We start from the raw sequence: 19,749 nt of genomic DNA on the forward strand, positions 1-19,749 counted from the left end.
ATATATGCTCTTTATGCTTTGCTACAGCCTGATTTTCCACTTATTTATTTTTACATTTTAAAAATACATTTGACTAATAACGCATAGACCTTCTTTAAAAAAGTTCATTCCACCTTAACGGCACACTCACCCAAATATTAGATTACTGCGGTAAATCTAGTGGCGGAGAGATGATCGATTTTGTATGCTCTAACATCAATTGACACTTATTTTCGGCTTCTTTTAGCATCAGTACATTGCCGACGAGGTTTACCATGTACACTGCCACAACCATAAACATGGACGTGTTGTACAGACAGTTGAAACAACTGGTAGGAAGAGGTTTGCTGCATCGCAACCTTCCACACAATCCCATAAATCCGTGCATGAACTGAAAAGTCAAAACAGATATCATTAATCCCACGTATGCGTCACGCAATCGTAACATTTGCATCTTACTAGCAGTATGAGTGAGACACCGAACAATCCTAGCAGAAAGTAGTACAACCATCCTAAGCCCGGTCCAACTTTAAGGATGTAGCATATTTGGCAAAAATTTATCGTTATTAGCGTCATATCGAACATGCTCTGGACGAACATGTTGCTCTGTGCACTTCTCTGTTTGATGTCATCGTTACGCGCCAAAGGTTCCTTCGTCTGATTGCAAAGAAAAACAGATAAATGTATCATTCGTTCACATTCCAGCCAGCGAAACACACCACAAACATCTAACCTCGGGAGCTTCAGCCAGTTCCAGTTGTGGAATTGGTCGGTAAATTTCCGTATTCCAATCACTATCCATTACTTTACTGTCACTCATTTACCACGCCCTAGCTTCGAAATCTGTGTCTCTTGCCCGTCAGAGTCCTTGCAGTACTGTCTAATGGGGTGAAGCATGTGCTCTTATCATCGCACACTTATCGATAACGATGAAGAAACAGATAAAGTGCTTGAGGACGGTTTTTCAGCATGGTGTTCTACTGTGGCAAGTGTCAGATTGTATCGATGGGAACAGTAACAAATTTTATTAATACGTTCTAAGAACCAAAATCAACGGTGTCATGTTCATAAACACCCGCTGTTCCTCTGTCACTACTCCGTTGCTTATTTATCTCAAATTAAGTGGTTGCAATTCCGTCCTCTTGTTTCATTCCGTCCGTCGATTTAGAACATTCTGACGTGTTCATGTCTTTGCCGTGGTGTTTCAACATATGCCTTTTCATTAGCATGCTCCGACTGCTAATGTAATCGCAAGAGGTACAGTTAAACGTTTTATCGGATCGCCATTTAATGCCTTTGTGTGTTTTTTGATGTTGCACCATGTTGTACCTAGCGTTCAATAAAAGTTCGATGATTGATACGATGAAATCAATAAAAATTCAAGTATAACCGACAGATGTATTTTGACTATAACCTACCTTTGTGAAAACTTTTGACCACATACTGGACAAGCAAATGGCTTTTCACCGGAGTGCGTCTAAACGGGAACAAATAGCACTGGATTAGTTACGATATGTTGCCTAACAACAAGCAAAACAAGATTAGGCTTACCCGCATGTGGCGCTTCAAATGAGAATTTGATCGTAGCAAAAATCCGCAGATGTTGCACTCCTTGTTACGTACGTTCTTGTGCGCCAGTTGATGCATATAGAACGACGAATAGTGAAGGTACTGTTTTCCGCACAAATCGCACTGATACGACTTCTCTCCCTTGTGGATCGCCATGTGGCGCTGCAGAGATGATCTTTGGGTGAACTTTTTGTTGCACAGCTCGCACGTTAATTGTGTTTCCCGAACGTGCTTTCCATAGTGGCTTGCAAGTGCCGCCCGGGTTTTGGTGGAAATGCCGCACACTTTGCATATGTTTCCTTCCGTACTACTGCTCGGATGGTTCGTTTTGAAGTGTACCTGGAAGTATGTAATCGTGAAGACATTAGCATTTTTTTTAGATTTTACAGAGAATAATACACATTGTTTCTTACCCTAAGATTATGTTTACTTTCAAACTTGGCTTCACAGATAAAACATTTAAATTGTACAGCCTTTTTCACACTTGCTTCCGAGTCGTCCTCCGCATTCGAGTAATATTCCACACGTTCTTCTTCTTCATCTACTTCCTCTTTCACTATACTGATAGTATAATCCATGTAATCATCAGCATCATCATCAAAATTAACCGGTGATGCACGTTCCGACTTAACCGTCTCAATGACCAGCGTCGGTGATCGAACAGCGGATTCCCTTCCCAGCATATCCAGCTGCTCTTCACAGTTAGCTTCATCATGGGAATGTAGTTTCATATCGTGTATGTTGTTAAATAGTTCTTCGCATACATTGCATTTCATAGAAACGCGAATAGTGGACAAACCAGCTATGGAGAATGTTGGTTTTTTGTCGTCAACCACACGAACCTCTCCAGGATGCTCCAGATGTGGAACCCATTTGATTTCATTAGCCTTGTTCTCGTGCTTGTCTTCGTCCACACATTCCTCACGCAGTTCCTGCACGTCTTCAAATATACGCAAGCTGCCGTTTTGCAGCAGATCCGTCAGCTCTTGCTGTATGATTAGTGCTTTCGTGTGAGCGGCATCGTAATCGTTCAGCTTGGCATAGCAATCGCTACAAGCACCGGACTCTACTAAGTTGGTGGTTCGATGCGAAAGCTTCCGCTCAGAAAAACGTTCCAGCAAATGAAATACCGTGGTGCTTGAAAACTTCGTCTTCACCTTCATTAGGTTGCGATGCATGATGAGCCTTTTCATCCCGCAAATTCCACAAATTTCTTTCCCTGTAGACGAACTCATCGCGCGTCGCTTGTTTTTCCAACTTGTTTGTTTGTATGCAGTACGATTTCATTGAACTTTGCTCCGTCTTGACGTTTCGTAAAATTTGTTTGACGTTTCGTGTTGAAGCCGTGGACACATGGGGCGAAAGCACATCATCATGAAAAAGATTCTGTTTTATAAACTGTATTGTGGTTATCCAACGATATGGTGGAGCACACTGCCCGTTAAATAAATGAATGAATTAAACTGTATTTTAAATTGTGCATTACATCCTGTTCTTCGTAAGCATGTGTCAGCGTAATTTGGTAGAACAGCGAGCGAGTCGATCCACCCCACTGTCAATTCGCTTTGGTGCAATCGTTTATTTACATTCCTGTTGGACGGAAAGTGCAATCGTCGTAGCCCGCACGTTTGGTGTTCATTTCAAAATGTTTCTGAAGATTAGGTGCTGAAAATATCGAATCTAAAACGAGAACGACATCATTTCTCTCTAGCATACTTCCCAAAGCTCATTTTTCGATACAACATGAACTGTAAACCAATTCTGACGTGTAAGTTGGGCTGTGCTGGTTTGGGGTTGCCCACGTAAACAGGAAAAAAAAATCTCACGGGTTTCTACCCTTTCTCATCCGACAACAGATTCCGGCGATGTTCGGGTTTTTAAAACACTCGAACCGCACATTGTGGCCGCTTTACCATCGGACACAGCGGAATGGAAACGATCGTATGGACGTCCGGTGAAGAACGTTCGCGTCGAGGCAACCTTCAAGCCGTTCGATCAGAACGTGCTCGAAAAGTACAAGGATGGCAAATGGAACATCGTGGATCATCCAGTACTGCATATATACGTGACGGAATGTAGCGACATCGAAGCATACCGGGCGTCGGTAAAGGAGGAAATCGACCAATGGCTCAAGGTGCTAAACAACTATAACGTAACCGATTGGATGATTCTCTTGGTCGAAACGTTGGATATGAAGAAATCCAAAAACATCCTACCCCGCACAACGGTGCTAGATAAGATACGACTCGACTTTGCCTCCAAGAATGGGGACCGATGTTTGTCCATCTTAAATCCGGCCAAGTTTGAAATGAAAGCCACAGAATCGTTCCGTTGCTTGCTGCAGCGCATTCGGCACCTCATGCTGACGGGCTACAACAGAACCATCGTCAAGTACGAAGAACTCATTCGTACGAACAGGGAAAATCGTATACAGGAGAACTGGAGTTTCATCGACTATTTTGTACTGCAAGAACAGCTGGCCTTTGTGCTGGAAATGCTCGGTCAGTACCCGGAAGCATTGGTACAGTACGATGAGCTAGATGCAATGTTCTCGCAATTTATTCTGAATTCCGTTTTTGGAGAGAAACAGAAATGGCTTCACATCTTCGACCAACCGCTCTACGCGTTCCACGGCATATCGCTTAATCCAGCCAAAATGACGGAGACGCGTGAAAAAATCATCTCCTGCAATGTAACGCTACTGGAGTTTCGCAGCTACCTGTTTGAACGGCAGTGCATGCTGCTGGATGCCGCCGGTAAGCCGTGGGAAATAGCCGAACGATTGCTTCCTTTTCTATTTTCCACGCTGCGTGAAATCGATGCCTTGAAACTTGATACCCCACAAGGTGCTCTGGCGTGCTGGGAATTTATTTGCGCACTCGAGGTGTTAAATCTGTGCGATAAAGTACAGGAATCGAAAGATATTTACAAATGCTCACAGTTTTCCGCTCCGATTTGGAACTTGGCAAAAGAGAAACTGTACATGCTTGGCAAACAGTGCGGATTACTGCCCGGATTTGTTCCCACTTCGGAACAACTGCACACCGTAGTGCACTTGTCGGCGGGAATGGGAGACAGTGTGCCAGAGATGGGAAGCAGCGGAGGGTTACGAAATCTCGAGCCGGAAATAAGCGATCGCACAAACGCTAAATCCGCCCACTCACCAGCTAGAAAACCGAAAAAATCTGCCACAGATACGCTAAAGGAAGCACTCGGTTCTAATCAGGCATTTACAAAGCTTTACCTCGAGCTTAGTGAATTGGCTATCAGCACGTACAAGCATGTTTCACGCTTACGATCAGCCAGATTGGTGGGACTGGATCTCGGCAATTTTTATATCACGCTCAACGAACCACAGAAGGCGGTAAACTTCTTTACCGATGTTTTGCGCGAACTGAAATCGGAAAATTGGCACTATCTTGCAAGCCAGACGCTTCTCGACCTGGCTTCATGCTACCGAAAGATGGAGGACAATGTGAACTACACAAAAACATGCAGCACTATCGCGTGCTGTCAGGATTTGGAGCTACTAGTAAGAACATTCTACTTTGACGAATTTATGAAATCCCTCAAAACGTTACAATCCGTGCGCAATATGGATATAAACGCACTCAGTGTGATCAGCACACTGGAGGATCATTTCCTGGTGGTAAACGTGCGCCTAGATAGCACATCGATCGTTCAGGATGATTTCATACTTGTTACACTTGACTTGGAAAGCAACTTTCCGCGCGAGCTCATAGTTGAACAGGTGTTGCTATCGTTCGAGATGAACGCAAAGCAATCACTTGAACCGACAACAATACCGGCAACAAGCGCGTTGAGAGAAGTTGGTACAAAATTACCCATAAAACTGCATCTCGATCATAAGCAGGACAATACATTGGCGGGATCATCGGTGGCATGTGACAATCGCGCAAAGCAACCGGTGCGTCGAAGCAGTAGCACACGGCGCAAGATATCGCCAACACAGCGGTCCGATTTCACCAACTGTGTCTGCAGCGAATCAGGGCTCGTTTTGCAACCGGGTCGTAACACGGTGACTCTTCAAACGAAAGCTACACGCGTAGGAACCTGGAGTTTCCGTCAACTGTCGATACAAGTAGACACGGTAGAGTTTCTATCCGAGGCGCTGCCGTGCACGATTGATAGCTTTGAAACTATTACGAAGGCATCCGTGGCCACAATGAATTTTGTGAACCTTGTCGCCGGTGTGGAGCAGCCGGTAGAATTAGTCATTTCGGCTGGCAGTTTCCGTTTTCCAAAGGATGCCACGGCGACCATACGCTGTTCGAAGAATCTGAAAATGAGACTAACGGAATCCGTCGGCATAGGAGCGGGTGAAACACGCCAACCATTCGAAAAAGAACTGGTTGTACAGTTGACCGATTTTGCTCCGTTCGAAAAGCGAAACATTGCTCTAGAAGCGATCTGCGATCTTCCCGGCAAGCGGGAGGAACGAGCAATCGAACAAAAGGTATCTCTTCAAGTTCCGTGGAGTCGAAACGAAATTACGATTCCGCTTCACTTCATGCCGGCACTCATAGCATCCTGCCGGTTGCATTCGTCCGGTGATCGCAAATTTCTGCAAGTCGTCCTAAAAGGTGTCAGCGACTATCGGCTCGTACTGCGCGATGCACGTATGACATGTGCGGCCGAAGGAGTGACTATCATCGACATTAATCCACCCGAGCAGCAGGAAACGGTAATGAGCAAAGCGCTGTCGATTTCGTATCTGTACGAGTTTCAGGTAGAGGCACTGAAGGCGGAAACCGAACTACCGATTGTAAACGTCGACTTCCGAATGCGATTTGCCGATGCCACTGTACCAGACGAAAGCCGAAACTACCTTCCGTACAGCGTTACGTTCGACGTGATGGACTACACTACGCTGTTCACTATCTGCGCAAAGGTAGAACCGCAGGAATTATGCCGTGTGAACTCCGTATGTCACCTCAATCTGCGCATCTCGAAAGTACATGACAATCCATATTCAGATCTGATGTACGAAGTTCTAACGGATCAAAACATGTGGGCAGTCGTTGGTCGAACGGCAGGTAAGCATAAGGTTCTCTTTTGTTCGTAAGAAGCATACGATTTCTTAACACAAATCCCTGTACTCTCGCATTTCTCACAGGAGTTATATCCATGGAAGAAGTTGAAAGTCACAGCATTACTTTGGATGTGCTCCCGTTAACGGCCGGTTTTTTGCCACTGCCCAACATTCGCCTGTCGAAGTACATTTCGGCGAACAAATCCAAAAATGATACCCACTCTCGTTTGCAACCGTTTCCGCCCGGGCAGATCTACAACTCGACCAAAAGCATGCAAATCCATGTCCTTGCCAGCACCAACACCGACCAGCCCCAGTAGCGAAGCGCGATTGGTGAAGTCCGGGCTTTATAATAGACGCCCTTCGGGCGTAAAAGCTTCTACATGACTCATTCCAAACATCCTCATTTATTCAAGATTTGCCTATTTATTCTGTTACATTGTGTAGCAGCTTTGGTTGATTTATTCTTCCTCTCCCTAAATGTTTCGATAAACTATAATGTATCTTTCACGAAGTGAGCTAAACATGTTATCACATTGTTTGAATAAAGGAATCCAGTGTTATTTATCGAACCAGAAGCAAATGAGCGATGCTAGGATAGTTTAGAACCTGAATCGAATTACATAATTATAATTACAATCGTATTTCAGTATCGATTATATTAATGGCTTCTTTCCATTTGTTCACATCAGGAAATATAACGTCCAGATTGAAAAGCCGCATCTGTCATCCATTGATTGAAAGAAGCTGTCATTCTGCTCTGTTGATAGAAAGCCGAAAACCTGCCAGCGAATTTGTGTTTTCTCATCCGCTTCAAACAAGTGTGTGCCTAAAAAACGTAGTCATGTTATTGTAGTAAACTCGGCGCCCTTCTGTACATAATTGTATTGGCATCTTTATTTCACTTCCTCGGCATTAACCCACTCGCATAACGTGCTCTTGCAAGGTGAATCCGAAGCTTTCGTGCTGTGTTCCAAAACGCCGATACGATGGGTAGGTGAATGTGTACAGGAAGTGATTCCCGTACGTGGGTGGGTTTCTCTACAGAAGATTCCTTCCTGCCGAGTTGCCATTGCGAGACCTAACAGGTGTCACACAGGTGAAGAGCAGCAAAAAATTACAAGTCTATTACCGGAAGTGATGAATGCGGTTTGTTGGACAAGTGCACGATGGTGGCGTAAAGAGAGAATCTCGCGGAAGAGTACCGGAGAAGTGAAGCATCCTCCCAGTTGAGGATGTGGCATAGAAAAAGTAGTAAATCGCAATCAATGAGCATAACACAAGCTCCGCACAATTTGTACATGTAGCTGAAGGGTATGGGAGGAATGGTGCTTGGAATGCAGAAAGGGCGTTTCTCTGCTTCCAAATTAGCACCAATGATCTGATGTAGTGTTATCAAGAATAAACAAACCAAGCAGCGCTGCTAGCGGAAGACAGTACAACTACAACTTTGTACGCAAATCTTGCCGTTATGATTTGATACATTTTGAAACAAAACAATACATAAAACATTAATCTGTTCATTTCTCACGATTCCATTCTATGGCAGCTGGCAATAGCGACACGGTGAAATTGGAGAAACATCTGAAATTGCTGAAAGAGGAGTATACGAAGCTGCAGAAGAGCTACGCCGAACTAGAGCGCAAATATAGTCAAGCGGCAGCGGCAAATGAAGATCATGATCTGTCCGGCGAGTTTAGCAGCTTCATATCGCGACTGGTCATGACGGTGGCCACCCTTTATGGAAGAACGACCTATTCTGATATTACAGTCAAACTCAAGGAAAAAACGATGCCCGCCCATAAGTTTGTGCTAAATGCTCGCAGTGAAGAATGGCGAGAAGAAAATCTAATGGACAAGAGTGAATTAGGTATAATTGCTTACATCATTTATAGTTGATGTTTGTACTAATCTTTTCCCCAATCATTCCGTTCCAGATTGGTCCGATATGGATGCGGATGTAGGATATGCACTGCTACGCTGGATTTACACAGATGTCGTAGATCTCCAGCACGATTCACTTGCACTAGAGCTGCTCAAAACGTCCCATCGTTTCAAGCTGCCCGGTCTGATGGGACTTTGTGAACGTGCGCTCGTATCATCCGTCTCGGTACGTTCCTGCGTACGGTTCTACTGCGTGGCGGAGGAAGTGGGTGCGGCGAACCTGTTAGAATACTGTTCCGGTCTCATATCGACGCATTGGGATGATCTAACGCCCCAAGACTTCGAACATATGTCCGGTGCGCTGCTGTATAAAATGCTTAAAAGCAAAACAAAACATCCACTCCATGCTGCCGTCCGGTTACTTCGAGAAGATGTCGTATTTTTGTGTTTAGTGGAGAACAACGGTTCGGTAAGTGCATCACGCGTTTTGTTTTTATTCCTTCCATTCCTATTACCTGTATACACATTAGTCCGTATTAGCAAAACTCGTATAACAATACAACAAATCGTTTTATTTTTGCCGCACTTAGAGTCAAGGCATAGTTTTTGAAGCATTGCCACGTGGGACAGCACTTCAGTATCACATTATGATCAGATGTTGAAACCTGTCGATCACTTACTGTATATAGTTATTGTTATGTCTCCCTTTTCCGTTCGTTCAGTGCTTAGTGCTCTATGTTGCGAATGTATTTCATCACATTAAACACAAATATAACGGCCATCGCGTCCGTGTGATAGTTGGCTCTATCTGATACTTTCGTGGCCGAATTGCAGAGAGACCCCCGGCAAAAACAGTACATTGAATCGTCTATCGTTTGGCAACCCTCCGTGTACGGTTCCTCGATATTGTGCTGCGGCGTCCAGGAACCGGATTTATAAACCTATCGAAAATGAAAAAAATATTTATTATTAAAACGGAGCAAAATTTACTACAGTTCAAATTTACTTACCTGTTCCGTGTTTTTCTGCTGGGCACAACCACGGCTCACCGTCTCTTGTTCGCCCTTCAATAGTTTCAGCTTAAAAATACGCTTCATGCACATGGTTGACCAAGGGCAGTCCACTTCATAGTAGCTGGATTCGTCGAATTTGGAACATAGCTGCGTTTTGGTGTTATTTTGATGACGACTCGGTGGTGCCACAGTGCAGTGGTAACACTTAATTCCCATCACATTTTCCACTTCTGTGGACGAATAGAAGAAAAAGACAAAACGGAAATTTATTTCGTTTTCGTGCGCAATTTAATTATGGACGTTTTAGAAAAATTATCATTTTTTTAAATGCGTTATTGTTTAAAAAAATTGAAATTATTATTTCGTAAGGATTCATTGGCTTTAAGATTACATTATTTTTTTTACAAATCGCTCGTCGAGCTTCTTTTGAAACCGTCCATCTTATCAGTTTTAAAGTGGATCGCTACTTCAAACATCCTTCTCTTTGATTATTTCAACGACTATCGTATCAATCGTGCATGTTCCTAGTACGAGTTCTGAACCAACGAAATTTGGTTGCAATCCAAATATGTCTATGAAGCTCTCAGTACGTGATTAAAAAGTATTTAACTATAAGCGTCATCAATCGAGAGACAAACCCCCGTTTTCATGGATCTCCACAAGTAATTCTTAGCTGGCCACGTGCGTGTTCATGCATGAAGTTACAGAAGATGCAGAAAAGCACTTTAACCCAATCCCAAACAATCCCAAAAGAAGTTGTGCTGTGTGAGGGTGCATTAGAGTATGAATTCAATGAATGACGATTGCAGTTTCCATTCCTCCCCTGTCTCCAACTGTAGTTCTGGAATCGCTACAGCTGACATGTGCTTCGTTTGTACGAAGAAATGCAAGGGCCCAGAAACGTGGTACGTGTACAATACGATAATATCAACATTTCCGCCCGGAGCACGCACCCAGCACTTTGTTTCGTTTAGTTGAGCTCAAGTGTTTCCTTCCACACCAAGATGCCCACTTTTCCCATCCAGCACTTTAGCGGGTTGATTCATTCATGGATGAATGATAGGACGTTAAAATTCTGACGCACACATTCTATTTGGCATCTTCGTACTTATTCGGTTCCGGTGCATCGATATCGGTATCGTGAGAGATGCTTTGTCCGTACTAAAGTTCTACACGCTCTCTCGGGCGTATAAAACCACTTCTCTCGTTACTGTAATGCTCTGGTAAACGTTTCCTACCACTTCCGGTCGCACCAGAAGCCACGGTTTTGAACGACTTGCCCCACCAAGCGTTGTTGCATGTAGCACGATGTTCATGTGCACTTTCTCAGGCGAAGACGATTGAAAGTCTCCGTTGGAGTAGAATTGAGGATAAAGCACGTTACATAGTCAGACAGGCGACACAAAGCACTTCACTGTTAACCTCCGATGCTTGTACACATGTCGTGGTACGGCTGTGTAGAGCTGCTGCATTTAAAGCAGCCTGATAAAGCACCAGTATGTGAGCAGCCAGTATGTACGCCCATTTGGACCGAGCCACGTAATCTATCGGGTGGCTAATGATTCGGAATCGAACTTATGATGGCCATAATATTGGCAATAATGTGGCTTTTGGGGGAACCATTATTTTGTCGATACTGAATCACCAAAATATATTACAACAATTACAGTGTCGATGTTTAAACCTTGTCCGTTTAAGTGCTTAAATATACTTGCACTGCTTACAAATGAGGGAAATTTGTCATTAAAATTCATTATTTTTAAACACAGATTTTTGCTTTTCATACAAACTAATGTGCGCCGTTACCGTTTTTACATTTAATTCAAAACAACCAAACGCAAACTTCACACGTGTTGATCTAGGTCGTCGTTGTACCCGATCTCGCTATTCGGCAAGCTTCTATTTTAAGCGCTTCGTGTTGCTTTAAAGCGTACGTGTTGCAACCTTTTCGTGTTATGGATAGATCGCTGTCTAGAAATGATCAAATAAATTCACTACGCGATCGAATAAGTGTGACTTTGAGGCAAGCGTCACGAACATCGTCAAGCAGCATGCCATGCCAGTTGCTATCAATGTTACGGCTTATGTTTCCAGAAGGTTATCTTATTCGGTTCCAACCTGCCCCCGAAAAAGGGATTGTTGAAGAAAAATAATCGTAACACGCAGCCATATACACATTTGCCGCTCGAAATGGAACGTGCATGGGGCACTGTGATAGTGAGATGGCGTTTCCGTTCTTTCACTGTACGCACGTGTGTAGGGTAAGGAAGGGTCTGAGTTCAACCACTGAGTCCCAACACAATCACTGGCCGCCGGCTTACCGTAGCCATGGCGCCTGATTAAACATTGTAATAGGGACCGGGTCACAAACCATCGCCACACAAAGTGCCGCGACACCGCTCGTTCACCCTAGCGCGGGGCACAATGCCGCACACAAACAGGTTATGACCCAATTCCCTAATTGTCCCAGTTGAAGCGTGCCAAATGGAAGAGAGATGCATTTCGCTGCGGGATCGGACATTGATTGTCCAAAAGGAGGTTGTTTTAACACCGATGTTAGCAACGATTGGCCAGTCTGCCCCAGGTTTTTTAGTAGATGAATATCGAATCAAAATGTCCACCTCATGGTAGCCCCCAAACTGTGACACAGTGATCCCTTTTAGTTGCTTCACTTTTGCACCGCAAAGGAACCGATTTTGCCTGCCGATCTTGGGTGATGGCTTCCTGGTTCGAAAGTATTCGTACACTTCTGCTGACGGAAACCTGTTTTAACCCGTGCTGCTTCTAGGCTGTGAACTCGTTTCAGTGCATTCGGTGACTCGGTTCACACATGCTTACGCGGTTGCAAACCGTTCGCTCACAGTAGTTCAACCTTCCACTTTATCGCCGCCCAGCATCTCCATGGATGTTTCTGTGCGACAGTAAAAGTACGGAAATCAGGGCTGTAGTTCTAGAGGAATTGCAAGGCCAAAGTTAATAATTGTCAAGTAGTTTGTTTCGACATTCAGAAGTTTCAATATCATTTTCTGTAATTTTGACTAACTGATGATATAATAACTCGCTGGAAAAAAAATCAATTTGATCGATTCTCGACGAAAGTTGAGACACTAATCAAGGTTGAATAATATTTCTATATGTGTTTTTTTATGAATAAATATGTCTTCCCACGGGTTCAACTGAGGATAGCTTCCTTTTTCGTGACATGTCTTGCGTGAATTTATGCCGCCGACCAGTAAAGTGCTAGGCGCTGATTCATGGGAAACCGAGGGTTGACATATAGGAATAAAAACACCCACTGTTGTTCACATAACATTGTTCCCGGAGAAGTCTTGAGATAGCGTTATTACTTATAGTATTTCGAGGCACAGTTTCATGATTCACTTCATCTTAATAAGTAAATTAAGTTTCGTTTGAAGTATAATAAGCGTTCGTTTCTTACGATTGAATAATGAAGTCTGAATAGTGATTCTGTAATCTAAGTCAAGATTTAACTTTCTTTGGCATAAATATTGTTTATAAACAATCCCCCTAAATTTGATTTTAGTACTTCAGCAACTTCCCATTGATGAGTCATCAAACTATTTCTTGTTTTGGTACTGTACCACTAATGTTGTTTATTCTATCACGCTCTTTCTACATCTGCTGCATATTGTTTTACATATATTGAATGAGCAACATTATATTCGATCGCCCAAAATCAAATACTATACATGCCCCCTCAACACCAATGAAAGGTTAAAGAGAAACACGCGGGGGGATGCGTTTTGTGGGATCACTTTCATCCTTCTTCACAAACATTACATTAATGATAAACATGCCTAACATGCCAGCGGCACAACCTTACAGTGCCACACATAGAAACTCGGCACAAAACAACCGGTCAACCAACTGAACCCAGCATCCCCTCAGCATCGCGGCGTAATATGGGAAAGATGAGGAGGAGTTAATTTGCATACCATCTTTTCACTGGCCTCATTGGTTATTGTGTTTTTGTGTTGTTCGTTGCCATCATTTTTCATTACTCCAGGGTGTTTGGGGCAAGGAAGCTGTGATCATGTCGTACGTTTGAAAACATTGCTGTTTGCTCTACTATGTCCAGGGTGGGATTTTCAATATTCACTTTGAATCACACAAAAACCATTGATTAATTGCTAACTTTTCAACTTTATAACTTTATAGATTCAAACAATTGCAACGAGCAACGATTTGTAAGTTATTGTTAACTGCAAATAGTACCGTTTGCTGTGCGTGTCTGCACTGACACTGCGAAATTTGACGCAACAAGATCAACGGATTCGAAGACCGACGAGCAAAGCTATAATTACCTGCAATAAGCAATAGAAGTAACGCTACGAATACCACCGGTCGGCTGCCGCTCTGTCTGCTAAACCTGTCCATTTGGAACACGGACAATGTGTTGCTATCAGTGGTGTGACCTGCCTTAGTGTGCCCTTACTTCCGTCCGGAAACGCGTTCAACGCCTTAGAAGTCTCGACCACCCTGCAATAGCAACCGATGTTAAGGCACGATCTTGCCGTAAACCTTTTCTGCTATCGTCACGTAACGCAGAATCGTGCTGTTTTTCTGTCTGGATATTTCAAAGTATTTTGAAAGCAACCAGCGAAGAAAATGGCACACGAAAATTCAACAAATCGGCGCGGAGAGCATTAGGAGAAATCTTGGCGGATGGTTATTGTTGACGCTTACTGTTTTTTTTTTCCTCACGAAGATGCGCAGCGACCCGTTGCTAAAGCCGCAATATGTAACGTATTCCCGTTAGATTCACCGGTCTATGGGTTTTGCTGTAGACGCCGTTATCCGGTAAAACAATGCTCCATGCTGTATATCCAAGAATGAATCCGCGTGTCTGATCTTTTGCAAAGTGCACCGAACGGACGGTTTAAAATTAGAAGAACCGCATGTGGAATTTCTTCATGCACCCAGTTCGTTCGTCGCACATAGATCGTGTTGCATATTCGCCACACTTTTCTAAACTACATCCGCTGTAGAAAATTTTACGTGTTCCGATCCACTAATACTGACGAAAGGTCATGGATGGGATGGTTCAGTGATTGGTGCACCTTTTTAAACCATATCAACCATTTAAATACCGCCGCCAGCAATGTTATATACGCGCGCGTGATCGAAACACACCCAACCGTTCCTTTATACCATTTCTGGGATCCGGCACAAGGAATTCGGAGGAAAACAGTTCAACCCAAACAAGGTCACGGTCGGCACAGCACCCGATGTCGATGTCGCGCAGCGTTGTGGCTGGTGTGACCAGGGGTAATAAAAACAAATAACAACCGCACAGTGACGTGCGGCCGTCGAATTGGTGCGATTTCCTTTCTTTTTTTTTGTTGGTTTCTTTAATTATAGAACTGAGCTTCCAGAGACGGTGTTGCTCAGCACGGACGAGAAAAAGTATGACTAATCGACCACTATCACCCCTAAACACGATCGATCGCAGTAACGGGATTTTTATGCTGGCTGGCTAACAATTTCCGCGACTGACTTTCGGTCACTGAGTATTTCAAATGAGATAGACGGCGTTAGGGTGTACCGTCCCGATACCAACTGAAAGACACTAGGCACAGTTCCGGTTTTTTTTTTCTTTTCGAAATCGGCAACCGTTTAAAAACGTCACCGTCGTGCTTCGTCCCGATGCTGCGGCGATCCAACCGACGTGAAAGTCAACCATCAACTGAGTCGGAATCATCTCCTCTCGTATGCTGCTACTCGGTGCAAGAGAACCGTGACCGAATGTACGCATATATTCGCGCTTGGCTCTATCGGGTCGGTGCTGCTACCCGGCACTAGGCGTCGACGGCGACCAGACGGAGAGCAAGACACGAGAGAACGCCACGCTCTGGCGTGTACGGTGGAACAACCAAAAGGCAAAAATGTAGCGAAAGGCCGATCGAACAAAACAAGCAGCGATAGCGGTGTAACGAGCGCATAAAAAACTCTCTGACTCCGAATGGGAGCAGTACGGGCGGCTGGATGGGGTGGCGAATGAATGGGCTTTCATTTCGATGTCGGCTTTCCCGTGCTTAGAAGCTACGACTGGTGCCCTCAGCGCTGGTGCATTGCACTCTCAGCTCTTGCCCGGCACGGAAGCTCAACATGGGTGGGGTAATTATGTTTTGAATCTTCTCGCATGGCTCCTTCCAACGGCTGTCGTCACTGCCGACACACCGGACGCATTTCGGAGAAGCGAAGATGCCGTTGTCCTTCGAGATATCGTTCCTATCCTTGACCCTAGTCAACGGACTGGTAAAAATGAATTATTCAAAAACCGCTGTTGGCCATTTTAAATATAGTGTAGTGATCATATGTAAATTCCGTTTGAGGATAACAAAAGAAGAAAACTTGCATGTTTGGATTTGGAAAAGTTTTGCCATCGGAAACGGGTTTGAGCTGTTGACGATAAGAGTTCCTGAACGTCGTTTCCGCATTTGGTGAGAAGCTTTGCGTGTTAATTATCGTTAATTGATCACGTTCTGGTTTCGATCGTTGAAATTGTTTGTAACAAACAACACGCTGCGAAGACATACTTGTTAATTAAACGACAAACAATTACAGACGATTTGGTGTTAGTTTGTGAAACATTTCGCCGTTGCCGAATACACCTGACACTGAGTGAAAAGTTTCAATAACTGTTTGGAATTGTTTGTGCATTTAATAGATATTTAGCATAACATGTGTACAGTTGTTTGTTTGATGGACAGCTTTCATGAGCCCACAAAGGGGGTGACACATTTAAAGCACACACGTGAAAGCGTAACGCACGCACGCTTTCCAACGATTGTGCGTTCCTGTGCAATTGAACCCAAGCGTCGTATTGTTAACATTTGGTTTGGAATTGGGAATTGGGAAATATAACTGAATGTGTGGAAATGTGTGTCATAGCATAAAAATGTTAATACAGTCGCATATCAAATAAGTTTATCTTTAAATAGAAACACCGAATTAAAAAATTGTGTTAAATGGAGTAGAAATTAATTCGTATCCATTGGACATGATACTTAAGTAGCAAATGTAAACTCGACTCAACTCTAAATTAACATTGATTAAAACTAATACAACTTTGTTTTGATCATGGTTTTTATATACAGCTACAGGAAATTGTAAACAGCCTATCACCGCAGGGTCAGCTACCGTTAGGGTTGGCACTCATGGGTCGCAGTACAGCAATCGCACAGACACTGCTCGAAACTGGTGGAGCTGATATTAACGCCTATACAACTGAGGTAAGGTAAAGTGCCTACATCATTCTGCAATATAATGAAATGCACCGTACTCTAATGTGTTGATTAGGGAAATACACTGCTTATCGATGCGATTAAACGTGGGGATAGTTTTACGGCACAATTTCTGTTGGAAAAAAGCTGCAACGTAGATCTGGTCACGAGAGACACGTCCGATACGGCGTTACATCTGGTTTGCACATACTCGGAGCGAAGCACGGACACGGAAACACATCGCGAAATGCTCAGCATCGGCCGACAGCTGTTGAAGCAGCAAGCCGATCCGAACATGCAAAATAGCAAGGGCTAGTAAGCGATCTTTGACGATCAAACATTTGTGCGGATTTGATTTTTGACAACTTTCCTTTTCTTCTCACACATTTTAGCACACCGCTCCACGTTGCTATAATGTCCCAGCACGTGGAAATGCTAGACGAATTGTTGACCGAAACCGATGGCTCGTGCGTGGATACGAATGTGCGAACGAAGGATGAAAAATGTGCCTTACAGCTGGCACTGATGCCACCCCACACTGATGGGCCACCATACGAATTGGCTCGCCGGCTGCTGGAACGTGGTGCTCGTTCCAGTGTCATCCATCCAGAGACGGGCGACAGTTTGTTGCACATCCTAGCGAAACAGCAGCTGGAGGATGCTGCCGTCTTTCTTACCGAACACTGCAACCTTAGTCATATCAATCGGTCCGGATTGACTGTGCTACACGTGGCTGCATCGCAGGGTTTGGCAAACCTTGCCCGTGCCCTGTTGGAGAAGGGTGCACCGCCCAACGTACAGTCCGGCGTGACGGAGCTGAAAACGGCCCTGCACTATGCCGTCGAGGAGAACTATACCAATGTGGTGGAAGCGTTTATCGAATATAAAGAAACAAACCCGCCGGGCACGGTAGATTTCAACCTAAAAAATGCATTCGGCGATTCACCGTTAAGCTTAGCATTGAGCCTTGGATACAACGAGCTGGTACCACTGTTAATCAAGGGTGGAGCAGATGTAAATGCACGCAACGGTCAGGATATGACGTTGCTTCATCAGGCAATTTTGAAGGAAGATTCAAAGACGGCCGTTTTTCTGCTCAGCCAGGGTGCAGACATGAACGCACTCACAGCAGATCAGGAATCGCCTCTACAGCTCGCCATCCACTGTCGTTTGGTGGACGTTGTCGATGCGCTCTGCTCCCGTGGAGTATCGCTTAGCGCACCGGATAACAAGGGTGACTGTCCGCTCTGGAGTGCGCTGGAGTCGGAACAGTTCGAAATTGCTTCGGTGTTGGTGCGGCACGGTGTCGATACGGACTGTTGGGGACCCGGACCGGACGGATGTTTGCAAACCCTGCTGCATCGAGCGATCGACGAGAACAAGGAGCAGGCGGCCATGTTCCTGATCAAAAGTGGGTGTGATCTTGATTCACCTCGGCAACCGGGTCCTCAGGGACAGGGTGGTGATGAGGCAAAGGATAAAGCATCCCCACTGCATCTATGTTGCCAATGGGGTCTTCGTAATGTGTTGCATACGCTAATTGGTCATGGCGCTAACGTGAATGCGGTGGATTGTGATCTTAAGACCCCATTGCACATTGCAATAGAAAACCAGCACGAAGAGATAATTGGCATTCTGTTGTGCCATCCGGGTATCGATCTGAAGATTCGCGATAAAACCGGCAACACTCCATTCGCTGCAGCGCTACAAGTGCGGAACAATAAGGCGGCTCAGAACATTCTTGAGCGGTTGCCGAACGCGGCGGAACAGATCGATCAACGGGGACGCAATTTTCTGCATCTGGCGATCATGCGAGATGATCTTGAATCCGTATTGTTTCTGCTATCGATTCAGGTCGATGTAAATTCGCGCGTGCACGATGTTAATCAGACACCGCCGCTTCATCTAGCGGCCGCATCCGAGAAGGAAATGTTAATACGAAACCTAATCCTGGCCGGCGCTCGGTTAAACGATCGTGATGCAACGCAAAAAACGGCATTGCATGTGGCAGCCGAGCGTGGTACGGTGGGTGCCGTATCAGCGCTTCTGCAGAACGGTGCTGATTTCGATGCCGTTGACGGAGACGGTAATAATGCGCTACACATTGCAGTCCGCGAAGGTCACATTGCGGTCGTGCGAGAGCTGCTTACAGAGTCAGAACTGAACGCGGAAGCGGTTAACATGAAAGGCTGCAATCCGCTGCATGAGCTGTGTCGCTGTGGAAAGGATAATACGGCCGCAGCTATCTTGGAACTATTCTTCGAATGTATGCCAAAGTATCCGATCAACAGTCCCGATCTGCAAGGCAACACGCCCCTGCTGCTGGCGTACATGCGTGGTCAGGCACAACTGTGTCGCATGTTGGTGAAGAATGGCGCCTGCTTAGGAGCGGAAAACAAGGAAGGATTAACGCTATTTAACTTTAAACTAGCCACCAATCAGCTGTTGCATCGTTTGCTGGACGAACTGCCGCAAGAATCCCCCTGGGCTTCGTCAGAGTTGTGCCAGGAGTGCGGCACCAAATTTAGTATCACCATGCGGAAACACCACTGGTAAGCAATAGTGAAACAGGAACATTGGAATTAGACCTCCATGGTAACATTTTTCTTTCCTTCTGAATGTTTTAAGCCGTCACTGTGGACGAAACCTTTGTAGCCGATGTTCAAACAACGATGTGCCAATCATCAAATTTGGCATTAATAAACCGGTCCGTGTTTGTTCGGTCTGCTTTGAAGTGCTACAAATTGGAAGTGGTGGAGTTTGAAATGGAAGTACATTTCAAATGCGAATTATTTCTGACGCATGTGTGTCCCGGCTGCACCATAAGCTATGGTTATCATTGTACGGACTACCTGTAACGTAAGCTGATCTAGGACACAGAGAGCGATCTGCGCGCTGGTGGTGCAAAAATTCTCTTCAGTGTATTTACAGTGGTCATCCAGAATCGAGAGCATTCTCAGCTTTTCATTATATTATATTTGTTATTTTGGAAATTATCTTTTTG

General features: G+C 44.7%; 5 protein-coding genes across 5 annotated transcripts; 2 read left to right on the forward strand and 3 right to left on the reverse strand.

Annotated features, from left to right (window-relative positions):
• Window positions 1–142: 142 nt before the first annotated feature.
• LOC128709194 (uncharacterized) lies at window positions 143–799 on the reverse strand. Its single transcript, XM_053804178.1, has 3 exons — window positions 713–799; window positions 439–636; window positions 143–370 (listed from the first exon to the last, which is right to left on the reverse strand). The coding sequence occupies exons 1-3, from the start codon at window positions 797–799 to the stop codon at window positions 143–145; spliced, it is 513 nt and encodes a 170-aa protein (XP_053660153.1).
• A 298-nt stretch (window positions 800–1,097) lies between these two features.
• Window positions 1,098–2,795, reverse strand: LOC128718048 (zinc finger protein 624-like). The gene is made up of 4 exons (XM_053811722.1): window positions 1,962–2,795; window positions 1,531–1,887; window positions 1,398–1,456; window positions 1,098–1,308 (listed from the first exon to the last, which is right to left on the reverse strand). The coding sequence occupies exons 1-4, from the start codon at window positions 2,781–2,783 to the stop codon at window positions 1,098–1,100; spliced, it is 1,449 nt and encodes a 482-aa protein (XP_053667697.1). The 5' UTR covers window positions 2,784–2,795.
• A 496-nt stretch (window positions 2,796–3,291) lies between these two features.
• Window positions 3,292–6,921, forward strand: LOC128708929 (trafficking protein particle complex subunit 10). Its single transcript, XM_053803910.1, has 3 exons — window positions 3,292–3,316; window positions 3,405–6,605; window positions 6,686–6,921. Exons 1-3 carry the CDS (start codon window positions 3,292–3,294, stop codon window positions 6,919–6,921), a joined length of 3,462 nt encoding a protein of 1,153 aa, XP_053659885.1.
• Window positions 6,922–7,590: 669 nt separating this feature from the next.
• Window positions 7,591–19,509, forward strand: LOC128718049 (rabankyrin-5). Its single transcript, XM_053811723.1, has 7 exons — window positions 7,591–7,594; window positions 8,151–8,471; window positions 8,539–8,954; window positions 16,620–16,754; window positions 16,822–17,060; window positions 17,138–19,297; window positions 19,374–19,509. The coding sequence occupies exons 1-7, from the start codon at window positions 7,591–7,593 to the stop codon at window positions 19,507–19,509; spliced, it is 3,411 nt and encodes a 1,136-aa protein (XP_053667698.1).
• LOC128709727 (uncharacterized) lies at window positions 9,211–13,896 on the reverse strand. Its single transcript, XM_053804736.1, has 3 exons — window positions 13,824–13,896; window positions 9,496–9,728; window positions 9,211–9,426 (listed from the first exon to the last, which is right to left on the reverse strand). Exons 1-3 carry the CDS (start codon window positions 13,894–13,896, stop codon window positions 9,211–9,213), a joined length of 522 nt encoding a protein of 173 aa, XP_053660711.1.
• Window positions 19,510–19,749: the final 240 nt, after the last annotated feature.

The sequence above is a fragment of the Anopheles marshallii genome, chromosome 2 (genome assembly GCF_943734725.1).
Source record: "Anopheles marshallii chromosome 2, idAnoMarsDA_429_01, whole genome shotgun sequence".
In the NCBI taxonomy this organism is placed as follows: domain Eukaryota; kingdom Metazoa; phylum Arthropoda; class Insecta; order Diptera; family Culicidae; genus Anopheles; species Anopheles marshallii.